This window comes from Entelurus aequoreus, linkage group LG23 (assembly GCF_033978785.1).
Source record: "Entelurus aequoreus isolate RoL-2023_Sb linkage group LG23, RoL_Eaeq_v1.1, whole genome shotgun sequence".
Classification (NCBI taxonomy): domain Eukaryota; kingdom Metazoa; phylum Chordata; class Actinopteri; order Syngnathiformes; family Syngnathidae; genus Entelurus; species Entelurus aequoreus.
Window position 1 is genome coordinate 33,260,953 of NC_084753.1, and position 12,612 is coordinate 33,273,564.

At 44.7% G+C, this 12,612-nt stretch overlaps 1 protein-coding gene across 1 annotated transcript; it reads right to left on the reverse strand.

The window, feature by feature from the left end:
- Positions 1-2,846: 2,846 nt before the first annotated feature.
- LOC133640537 (trace amine-associated receptor 1-like) lies at positions 2,847-3,830 on the reverse strand. The gene has a single exon (XM_062034003.1). It carries the CDS (start codon positions 3,828-3,830, stop codon positions 2,847-2,849), a length of 984 nt encoding a protein of 327 aa, XP_061889987.1.
- Between the last annotated feature and the right edge of the window lie 8,782 nt (positions 3,831-12,612).

Genomic DNA, 12,612 nt, shown 5'->3' on the forward strand with positions numbered 1-12,612 from the left:
CGAACCACAAACACTGGTACTCCTCAGGGCTGTGTACTCTCCCCCTGGCTCTTCTCCCTGTATACAAACTGCTGCACCTCCAGTCACCAATCCGTAAAACTGCTCAAGTTTGCGGATGACACCACCCTCATCGGGCTCATCTCGAATGGCGATGAGTCCGCCTACAGGAGAGAGGTAGACCGGCTGACGTCCTGGTGCAGCCTCAATAACCTGGAGCTGAACGCCCAGAAAACAGTGGAGATGATCATGGACTTCAGGAAAGTCACAGCCCCACCATCCCCCCTCACCCTGATTGACTCTCCCACCCCCGTCCCCATTGTGGACTCCTTCCGTTTCTTGGGCACCACCATCACCCAGGACCTCAAGTGGGAGCTGACCATCAGCTCCCTCATCAAGAAGGCCCAGCAGAGGATGTACTTCCTGCGGCAGCTGAGGAAACTTAAGGTGCCGACCGAGATGCTGGTGCAGTTTTACTCAGCCATCATAGAGTCCATCCTGACCTCCTCCATCACAGTGTGGTTCCCTGGCACCACAGTCCAGGATAAGAATAGACTGCAACGCATCGTACGTGCTGCGGAGAAGGTGATTGGCTGCAAGCTCCCATCCCTCCAGGACTTGTTCTCCTCCAGGACCAGGAGGCGTGTGGGTCGGATCACAGCTGACTCTTCTCACCCTGGACACACACTATTCTCCCCTCTCCCCTCAGGCAGGAGACTACGCTCCATCCAGACCCACACCTCCCGCCACCTGAACAGTTTTTTCCCCTCGGCCATCAGGCAAATGAACAAGAACTCCTAACAGCAGCTCCTTGAATTCCTTGAATCCCTTCTAAGTCTATCTGATAGCTCAGTCACAGCTCTTTTTATACCAAATATGTGTTATATGTGTTTTATGTCGCACGTTTGCACCAAGAAAAAGTCCTAGTTTGTGAACCCGTTCTCAAACAATGGCAATAAAACTATTCTGATTCTGATTCTGATTCTAAATTGTTTGCCACTTGCCAACATTAAAAATTGTATTTGTAGCAATGTCCTGAGTTTTAAGAGCTACTTCTTCTACTTTGCACCGTGACATTAATTCAACACAAATAATTATGTTTTGTCTGTTCCGGTTTCCAAACGTCAACATAGAGAAAATAACTATTCAAAGAAGATCATCACATAGAAAGTCTTCTTCAAAGATTCTGCATCATCCCAAGGATGCTCGGTTTAAGGCAGCGTTTCTCAAAGTGTGGGGCGCGCCCCACTGGTGGGGAATAGAGACATGACAGGTGGGGCGCGAGGAACGGGAGGAAATTTCACTTTTATTTTTTTTATTTTTTTATTATTATATTCTTTGATTTTTTTTTTATACTATGCTTTCATTTTCTATACACACTGGAAATCACTTTGTGATTCTGTCTGTGAAATCCGCTATATAGATAAATGTAAATTACTTATTTTTCCTGTATGCTTTACATTTCTAGGTAGGAGCGAAAGTTTGACAGACAGCAACAGTAACTAATGGGGGCGGGGCTAAGCGGAAGCTTTGTGAATGGCGAGTCACTGTGCGAGGATTTGCTGTTTTGCAAATACATAAAAAATAGAGCCACTGCTGATGAGCTGTTCGAGATAATGGACAGTTTCCTCAAAGAACACGACCTTAAATGGGAAAACTGTGTGGGCTTTTGCTCTGATGGCGCGCATGGCAAAGTCAAGAAACGGGCTGCAGGCTCTAATAAAGAGGGTTGCGCCAAATGCGCATTGGACACAATGTGTCATTCACCGGGAAACACTCGCGTCAAGGCAGCTCAGCCCCGAATTCAATGAGGTTTTAACAGTGGCAGTGTCAAGCCTGCAACCCCCATTTGAAAAGCTGTGCAGTGCAAAACAGGCTCATTGCAGCCACTAATGCTGGAGTACTGTAAAACTCATGTTCACTTGCCCTGTCCTCCTTTTTTTGGCAAAGATTGCAAAGTGGCACTTTTATTTTCATTTATTATTGAACTTGATGCAAGTTATTTGATTTATTATTGAACTTGATGCAAGTTATAACACTTTTATTTGATTTATTATTGAACTTGATGCAAGTTATAACACTTTTATTTGATTTATTATTGAACTTGATGCAAGTTATAACACTTTTTTTGATTTATTATTGAACTTGATGCAAGTTATAACACTTTTTTTGATTTATTATTGAACTTGATGCAAGTTATAACACTTTTGTTGTATTTATTATTGAACTTGATGCAAGTTATAACACTTTTGTTTTATTTATTATTGAACTTGATGCAAGTTATTTTATTTATTATTGAACTTGATGCAAGTTATAACACTTTTATTTGATTTATTATTGAACTTGATGCAAGTTATAACACTTTTTTTGATTTATTATTGAACTTGATGCAAGTTATAACACTTTTGTTTTATTTATTATTGAATTGATGCAAGTTATTTTATTTGACATAAAAAATAACTATTGAAAGAAGGTCATCATAACATCATGCTGTTTAAGCAGAAATCCATGCAGGAAATCACCTACAATCAGAATAAGAATCAAATCAGAATCAGCTTTATTGGACAAGTATGTGAAATACCAGGAATTTGACTTGGTAGGCCTTGCTCTCTTTGTTCATTGTAAACAATAATGATTAACTACACATATTAACAAGTACTTCAATAAGGCTAATAAATAACAGTGCAGTGATGAATAGAGCAAAGAGCAACAAAGATGATGACTTGAACATGACTTATTGTATCCAAAGTCACAGATTAGCTCCAGAGATACAATTGCGATGTTATTGCGATATTTCAACTTAAGAGCACAAATAAGCAGCATTCTGTGTTAGCATTCACAGAAGAACATTAAACGAGTTTGGTGTTAGCAAAACCAGCCTGACATATTTTCCCAGTCATGATGAGTTTAAAAGCTGTTCTAAACCAGCTGTAAAAGAAAGCATAGATGAAGGGGTTAAGCATGGAATTGGAGAGGGTCAGCCAGTTTAGTGTCTCTATCACAGCAACGGGCGTGATACGGAAAGTGAAAGGCTGAAAGATGATACAAACAAAGTACGGCGTCCAACATAGAATAAAAACTCCCATCACTGTAGCCAACGTTTTGGTCGCTTTCCTCTCCATCTTACTGACGCCTCCTGACTTTGACTTGTGGATGACGCGTACTTGCCTCTGTGCCACGAGAAATATTCTCAAGTAGATGCTGAGCATGATGATGACTGGAATGTAAAAGGAAAATATGCACGCCAGAGTGGTTGATATCAACGCGTCCATTAAACAGCTGCCTTCACATTTGCCTTGATTAAATCCCGTAACCGTGACTCCGATTCCTAACAGTGCAGAAATCCCCCAGCTTACCAGGACCATAGCACCAACAACACCGTGGCTGATTTTGCTCCTGTACGTCAGGGGCTGGCACACTGCGTGGTATCTGTCGACAGAAATGCAGCACAGGTTCAAAATGGACGCCGTGCTCAGCGTGACGTCAAAAGTACCTCGTATTTTACACAACAGGCCTTCGTGATGCCAGCAGGAGAACACAGTGAAAGCCATACTGAAAGGAAAAACTAGAATCCCGACGAGCAGGTCGGCCACAGCTAAAGACAAAATGAGATAGTTAGTCGGACTCTGTAGCTGTCGGAAACAAACTACAGCGATTATTACGAGAAGGTTCCCGCATACGGTGCAAAGTGACAAAAAGCCAAGAAAAACATACAAAGAAAGGCACGCAACTGAGGGATGACTTGCAAATATGTAAGTTGTATTATCTAATGTGTAGCAGGGGTGGATGTAATCTAAAACGTTGGTCTTGTTGACAGTCATCTCCTCTTCCATCCCTGTGGATTCCTGGAATCAAATACACAACTACTGAAAAGCATACAACACCATCAGGAACATAACATGACAAACTCTTACCAAGTCAGTCAGAGCATCAATGCTGCTCTCAGTTTCCGTGGAGCCCTTTTCAACTTCCACATAATTAACATAATGCATGCAAATATTTCTCGGCCAATCATTTTGCATTCATTGATGACCGCACGTTTCAGTGGTTTGAGACGTCTCGAAACAAGTTTGATGCTTGAGGTGGAGACATAGTAAGTACCTCTAACACAGTTCCAACTCCCAAAAGATCAGCCAAGCCATCGGCCCACATGATGACCTGCTCGCCACGTTCATAAAGCGAAAACTGAGGTGGTACGGACACATGACCAGATCCTCAGGCCTTGCAAAAAACATCCTGCAAGGCACCGTGCAAGGTGGCAGGAGACAAGGGACACAAAAGAAAAGATGGGAAGATAACATCGGAGAATGGACTCACTTGAAACTCACTGAGGCAATGAGAGCTGCTGAGGACAGAGAAAGAGAGAGCTGGTCAACAGATCGTCTGTGGTGCCCCAACGACCCCCCGGGGTTATGGGATAGGTACAAGGTACAGGTACAACTCCTGGTACCTGGGAATCAATACTGATACTCAATGGCACCAATGTGTGTGTTGATAAATGTTCATTTGTTTAAAGGAAGATTTTAATCTACATAAAAAACACTTCCTTGTGGTCCAGATAATATTATTGGATATGCTTTGGTGTACGTTCTGCGTAAATTTTGCTTCACCATCTTTTAATAGACTTACTGGGTTATAGATAAACCTATGGATAACGGAGACATATATAATAGTCTCCATTTCAGGAGAGAGAGGACGCTAAAGGCAGTGCCTTTAAGGCACGCCCCCAATATTGTTGTCCGGGTGGAAATCGGGAGAAATTCGGGAGAATAGTTTCCCCGGGAGATTATCGGGAGAGGCACTGAATTTCGTGAGTCTCCCAGGAAAATCGGGAGGGTTGGCAAGTATGACTGTAACGCCGTTATTTTCAGCGGTAACTAGTAGTCTAATGCGTTATTTTTTATATTCAGTAACTCAGTTACCGTTACTACTTGATGCGTTACTGCGTTATTTTACGTTATTTTTTATGTAGTATCGGCTAGAAAGTGAGAAGATCTGAATGTGTTTTATTGGAGAGTTGCAGTGTCGTCCTTCTGATTCTTCCTCTGTCACAAGAGGCGCGCTGTGTGTGTGTGGGTGTGTGTGTGGGGTGTGGGGGGCGTGTCTGTGTTTACTAACAAGAGATCATGGCGTAGCAGAAGTCGAGTTTCTTAACATGGAGATATTCTCACTACTTTTCTATTGTCGAGCACAAAGAAAATAACATTTTAGTTAAATGTAAGTTGTGTCTTGGATCAAAGATCCTATCTACTGCCCAAAACAGCAATTCAAATCTGCTGAAACAGCTACAAAAGCAACATGTTTAGACGAAGCCAGTAAAGAGAGACACACTTCACCATCCACTAAGCAACAGCGGCTGGATTTTAACGGAGGGACTGCTAGCCAGGACAACATTGATAGAGCCATTGCAGCGTATGTGCTAGAAGACATGCAGGCTATTTCTACAGTGGAGTCACCCGCTTTCAGGCAGCTGGACACAGTGGACAGTGAGCACATAAACATGGAAAGCGAGCTAAAGAAAACACTCCAAACTCTGCCTCTGCTCATCATTCAGCACTGAAGGTACACACACTTATATACTTTTTCATTCTAGACTTCTAGAGTGTTTGATTATCACATCACTCTAAATGTATATCTATAAAGTTCACATACATAAAGAGGGATCCTAGTGGGCCAGGCCAATCTTTCCTTTTCTCTAAACTAAAACCGGGGAAATGCGTAGTGTTCTGGGCTTCAGTACAGTGTTGAGCTCCTGAAGACATGATTTTATTTCACAATTCCTTGAGAGAAAAAAAGGCCTGGTTAGGCTTTGTGTGTATAGCAGTATGTGTGCTGTATATAGTGGCATGACATATAATCATGTCATGTGTGCCTTTCTTGGGTGAAGCCAGGTTTACAGCTATGTTGTGACATGTTATTATGCGGTTTGTTACTTATGTATGTTGTATTGCAGCTATTTAAAATAGTTTTGTCGATTTGTTCTGGCCCAAAATAAATTGGCCCTTTGAAACATATCTTTGTCTTTGTGTGTTGTATGTAGACCACATTGCTTAGCAGAGTTCAGTGATGCGAATGCATGTCAAGTTGATCAACAGATTGTATTATTCTCCACTGCAATAACAGTACTGGCTTCCTGTGCACTTAAGATGTGACTTTAAGGTTTTACTACTTACGTATAAAATACTACACGGTCTAGCTCCATCCTATCTTGCTGACTGTATTGTACCATATGTCCCGGCAAGAAATCTGCGTTCAAAGAACTCCGGCTTATTAGTGATTCCCAGAGTCCAAAAAAAGTCTGCGGGCTATAGAGCGTTTTCTGTTCGGGCTCCAGTACTATGGAATGCCCTCCCGGTAACAGTTAGAGATGCTACCTCAGTAGAAGCATTTAAGTCCCATCTTAAAACTCATTTGTATACTCTAGCCTTTAAATAGACCCCCCTTTTTTAGACTAGTTGATCTGCCGTTTCCTTTTCTCCTCTGCCCCCTCGCTGGGTTATTCCGGTTCCGGTGACCATGGATGAGGTGCTGGCTGTCCAGAGTTGAGACCCGGGGTGGACCGCTCGCCTGTGCATCGGTTGGGGACGTCTCTGCGCTACTGACCTGTCTCCGCTCGGGATGGTCTTCTGCTGGCCCCACTATGGACTGGACTCTCACTGTTATGTTGGATCCACTAGGGACTGTACTTAGAGGGGGGGTTACCCACATATGCGATCTTCCCCAAGATTTCTCATAGTCATTCACATCGACGTCCCTTGTGTGGGCTCTGTGTCGAGGATGTCGTTGTGGCTTGTGCAGCCCTTTGAGACTTTTGTGATTTAGGGCTATATAAATAAACATTGATTGATTGATTGATTGATACTGAAATGAAGGCTAAAAGGGCATTAATGGGAGCCTTAAAAAAAGAAAGAAAGAAGTAACTAAATAGTTACTTTTCACAGTAATGCATTCATTTTTGGTGTAAGTAACTGAGTTAGTAACTGAGGAACTTTGGAAACAAAGTAACTAGTAACTGTAACTAGTTACTGGTTTTCAGTAACTAACCCAACACTGTTTATGGGATGCAAAGTTTCTATAGAAAGGGTGAGTAAATTATACCTCTCTATTTGAAAAAGCACATGAATTCTTCATTTATTGTCATTTGTTGGCGTGTCAGAGATCACACAGGCCCCTGAAATAGATGCCCAGGCTATGCCTGTAAAAATCTTTATGAGATTGTCAACAACGTGTGAAAAACTTTGACCAAATGCAAGAAGTCCTCAACTGTGCTCCGGCGTCCAGGAAACGTAGAAAGTCTGCGTTTATTTAAGGACGGGTTTCGGACTGGTGGTGAAAACTGACCTGTTGACTCCAATAAAAAGGTGGAGGTCTGGTGTTAGGAGTTCATGCCCAAATCCACACATAAAATAACAATTATTATAATAAATATAGTGCATAGTAAATTGTTCTATCAATATAAATGATTAATTTGAGGATGACTACATTTTACATTTTATTTTGAAATACGGAGTGAGGAGTTGTCATTTTGGATATGTAAAAAACAACACAAAAAAAATGTATATAGTAATGTGCAAATATAAAAAACTAATATTTCAGTGATTATTGTTATATATTGTCATATTTTACTGATTTTTTAAATCATTTCCAGGCAGTGAATTGTTTTTATTTTTTAATGTTGTTTGTTTTCTTTTTATTTATTTGAGTCCTTTTAACCATAAGCACATTTTCACAATGCAAATTGTTTGCCATTTGCCAAAATTTGAAATGGAATTTGTAGCAATGTCCCTAGTTTTAAGAGCTATTTCTTCTACTTTACACCGTGACATTAATTTAGCATAAATAATTATGCTCTCTGAGCTGCCACCTTACTGTGGTAGAGTAGTTTGCGTGTCCCAATGATCCTAGGAGCTATGTTGTCCGGGGGCTTCCATGCCCCCTGGTAGGGTCTCCCAAGACAAACAGGTCCTAGGTGAGGGATCAGACAAAGAGCAGTTCGAAGACTTCTATGGAAATACAAGAACTGAGACTCAGATTTCCCTCGCCCGGACGCGGGTCACCGGGGCCCCCCTCTGGAGCCAGGCCCGGAGTTGGGGCACGATGGCGAGTGCCTGGTGGCTGGCCTGTCCCCATGGGGCCCGGCCGGGCACGGCCCGAAGAGTTAACGTGGGTCCTCCCTCCAATGGGCTCACCACCCATAGCAGGGGCCATAGAGGTCGGGTGCAATGTGAGCTGGGCGGAATCCGAAGGCAGAGCACTTGGCGGTCCGATCCTCGGCTACAGAAGCTAGCTCTTGGGACGTGGAACGTCACCTCGCTGGGGGGGAAGGAGCCTGAGCTAGTGCGTGAGGTGGAGAAGTTCCGGCTAGATATAGTCGGACTCACTTCGACGCACAGCAAGGGCTCTGGAACCAGTTCTCTCGAGAGGGGCTGGACTCTCTTCCACTCTGGCGTTGCCAGCAGTGAGAGGCGACGGGCTGGGGTGGCAATTCTTGTTGCCCCCCGGCTCAGAGCCTGCATGTTGGAGTTCAACCAGGTGGACGAGAGGGTAGCTTCCCTCCGCCTTCGGGTGGGGGGGCGGGTCCTGACTGTTGTTTGCGCTTACGCGCCAAACAGCAGCTCAGAGTACCCACCCTTTTTGGATTCGCTCGAGGGAGTACTTGAGGGTGCCCCCCCGGGTGATTCCCTCATTCTACTGGGGGACTTCAACGCTCATATTGGCAACGACAGTGAAACCCGGAGAGGCGTGATTGGGAAGAATGGCCGCCCGGATCTGAACCCGAGTGGTGTTTTGTTATTGGACTTTTGTGCCCGTCACGGATTGTCCATAACGAACACCATGTTCAAGCATAAGGGTGTCCATATGTGCACTTGGCACCAAGACACCCTAGGCCGCAGTTCCATGATCGACTTTGTAGTTGTGTCATCGGATTTGCGGCCTCATGTTTTGGACACTCGGGTAAAGAGAGGGGCGGAGCTTTCTACCGATCACCACCTGGTGGTGAGTTGGCTGCGATGGTGGGGGTGGATGCCGTACAGACCTGGCAGGCCCAAACGCATTGTGAGGGTTTGCTGGGAACGTCTGGCAGAGTCTCCTGTCAGAGAAAGTTTCAATTCCCACCTCCGGAAGAACTTTGAACATGTCACGAGGGAGGTGCTGGACATTGAGTCCGAGTGGACCATGTTCCGCACCTCTATTGTCGAGGCGGCTGATTGGAGCTGTGGCCGTAAGGAAGTTGGTGCCTGTCGTGGCGGTAATCCTAGAACCCGTTGGTGGACACCGCCGGTGAGGGATGCCGTCAAGCTAAAGAAGGAGTCCTATCCGGTTCTTTTGGCTCATAGGACTCCTGAAGCAGCGGACAGGTACCGACAGGCCAAGCGGTGTGTGGCTTCAGCGGTCGCGGATGCAAAAACTCGGACATGGGAGGAGTTCGGGGAAGCCATGGAAAACGACTTCCGGATGGCTTCGAAGCGATTCTGAACCACCATCCGCCGCCTCAGGAAGGGGAAGCAGTGCACTATCAACACCGTGTATGGTGAGGATGGTGTTCTGCTGACCTCGACTGCGGATGTTGTGGATCGGTGGAGGGAATACTTCGAAGACCTCCTCAATCCCACCAACACGTCTTCCTATGAAGAAGCAGTGCCTGGGGAATCTGTGGTGGGCTCTCCTATTTCTGGGGCTGAGGTTGCTGAGGTAGTTAAAAAGCTCCTCGGTGGCAAGGCCCCGGGGGTAGATGAGATCCTCCCGGAGTTCCTTAAGGCTCTGGATGCTGTGGGGCTGTCTTGATTGACAAGACTCTGCAACATCGCGTGGACATCGGGGGCGGTACCTCTGGATTGGCAGACCGGGGTGGTGGTTCCTCTCTTTAAAAAGGGGAACCGGAGGGTGTGTTCTAACTATCGTAGGATCACACTCCTCAGCCTTCCCGGTAAGGTCTATTCAGGTGTACTGGAGAGGAAGCTACGCCGGATAGTCGAACCTCGGATTCAGGAGGAACAGTGTGGTTTTCGTCCTGGTCGTGGAGCTGTGGACCAGCTCTATACTCTCGGCAGGGTCCTTGAGGGCGCATGGGAGTTTACCCAACCAGTCTACATGTGCTTTGTGGACTTGGAGAAGGCATTAGACCGTGTCCCTCGGGAAGTCCTGTGGGTAGTGCTCAGAGAGTATGGGGTATCGGACTGTCTGATTGTGGTGGTCCGCTCCCTGTATGATCAGTGTCAGAGCTTGGTCCGCATTGCTGGCAGTAAGTCGGACACGTTTCCAGTGAGGGTTGGACTCCGCCAAGGCTGCCCTTTGTCACCGATTCTGTTCATAACTTTTATGGACAGACTTTCTAGACGCAGTCAAGGCGTTGAGGGGATCTGGTTTGGTGGCTGCAGGATTAGGTCTCTGCTTTTTGCAGATGATGTGGTCCTGATGGCTTCATCTGGCCAGGATCTTCAGCTCTCACTGGATCGGTTCGCAGCAGAGTGTGAAGCGACTGGGATGAGAATCAGCACCTCCAAGTCCGAGTCCATGGTTCCCGCCCGGAAAAGGGTGGAGTGCCATCTCCGGGTTGGGGAGGAGATCTTGCCCCAAGTGGAGGAGTTCAAGTACCTCGGAGTCTTGTTCACGAGTGAGGGAAGAGTGGATCGTGAGATCGACAGGCGGATCGGTGCGGCTTCTTCAGTAATGCGGACGCTGTATCGATCCGTTGTGGTGAAGAAGGAGCTGAGCCGTAAGGCAAAGCTCTCAATTTACCGGTCGATCTACGTTCCCATCCTCACCTATGGTCATGAGCTTTGGGTTATGACCGAAAGGACAAGATCACGGGTACAAGCGGCCGAAATGAGTTTCCTCCGCCGGGTGGCGGGGCTCTCCCTTAGAGATAGGGTGAGAAGCTCTGTCATCCGGGGGGAGCTCAAAGTAAAGCCGCTGCTCCTCCACATCGAGAGGAGCCAGATGAGGTGGTTCGGGCATCTGGTCAGGATGCCACCCGAAGGTCTCCCTAGGGAGGTGTTTAGGGCACGTCCGACCGGTAGGAGGCCACGGGGAAGACCCAGGACACGTTGGGAAGACTATGTCTGCCGGCTGGCCTGGGAACGCCTCGGGATCCCCCGGGAAGAGCTGGACGAAGTGACTGGGGAGAGGGAAGTCTGGGCTTCCCTGCTTAGGCTGCTGCCCCCGCGACCCGACCTCGGATAAGCGGAAGAAGATAGATGGATGGATGGATGGATGATTATGTTTTGTCTGTTCCGGTTTCCAAAGGTCAACATTGAGAAAATAACTATTCAAAGAAAATCATCACATAGAAAGTCTTCTTCAAAGATTCTGCATCATCCCAATGATGCTCGGTTTAAGGATTGCACCTTGAATAATTCTTGTTTTCAGAATAAAACACTTACTTTTAGCTTCAAAGTCCTGCTTGTTTTTACTACTTACTTAGGCCTTTAAATTCCCTGAGGAACATAGGCCATTGATGAAAGTCCTCCATCCCCTTCGGTCTTGTGCCCTCCGCTCCAGCTGTTGCCATGACAGCCCTTGCGCCTTCATCTCCTGCTCTGTGGTTCTTCTCCTTGTTTTTAGACTAGCACATTTTAATTCAGAATGTCTTTTCAGACATCTTCTATCTTCTCAGCTCTTTTTTGTGATATGTGTGCTTTTTTAATGCCCCAGAATGAAGCACATATATTCTCTCCGATATTTTACATTCCAGTAAAAAAAACTTTTTTCAAAATGCATCAAAATAATTTCATGTCAGCAACAAACAAAAACAAGACAAAAATAATAATACAGTAATGTGCAAATATAAAAAAGTTATTTTAGTTATTTTTTTTGATAATTTCCAGGCAGCGAATTGTTTTTCTTTTTTAATGTAGTTTGTTTTCTTTTTATTTGAGTCCTTTTAACCGTGAGCAAATAGTCACAATGCAAATTGTTTGCTACTTGCCAAAATGTAAAATTGTATTTGTAGCCATGTCCTTATTTTTAAGAGCTGTTTCCTCTACTTTACACCGTGACATTAATTTAACATGAATAATTATGTTTGGTCTGTTCCGCTTTCCAAACGTCAACATTGAAAAAAATAACAATTGAAAGAAGGTCATCATAACATCATGCTGTTTAAGCAGAAATCCATGCAGGAAATCACCGACAATCAGAATAAGAATCAAATCAGAATCAGCTTTATTGGACAAGTATGTGAAATACCAGGAATTTGACTTGGTAGGCCTTGCTCTCTTTGTTCATTGTAAACAATAATGATTAACTACAAATATTAACAAGTACTTCAATAAGTCAAATGTAAAAGGCTAATAAATAACAGTGCAGTGATGAATAGAGCAAAGAGCAACAAAGATGATGACTTGAACATGACTTATTATATCCAAAGTCACAGATTAGCTCCAGAGTTGCAACTGCGACATTATTATTAGTATCCCTTTAATTTAGGTAGCCAGGGACTGCAGATGGAAATGAGCTATTTAGCTATAATCTGGTACAGAACATATCTGTCTTTGAACTTAATGTTTCTGTGCATTGTCCCTTCAAATAAAGACTAAACTAACTAACTATTGCGATATTTCAACTTAAGAGCACAAATAAGCAGCATTCTGTGTTAGCATTCACAGAAGAACA

Bases quoted from the DNA above. Each gene is read 5' to 3' on its own strand.
- LOC133640537 (XM_062034003.1), bottom strand. From the start codon at position 3,830: ATGGAAGAGGAGATGACTGTCAACAAGACCAACGTTTTAGATTACATC.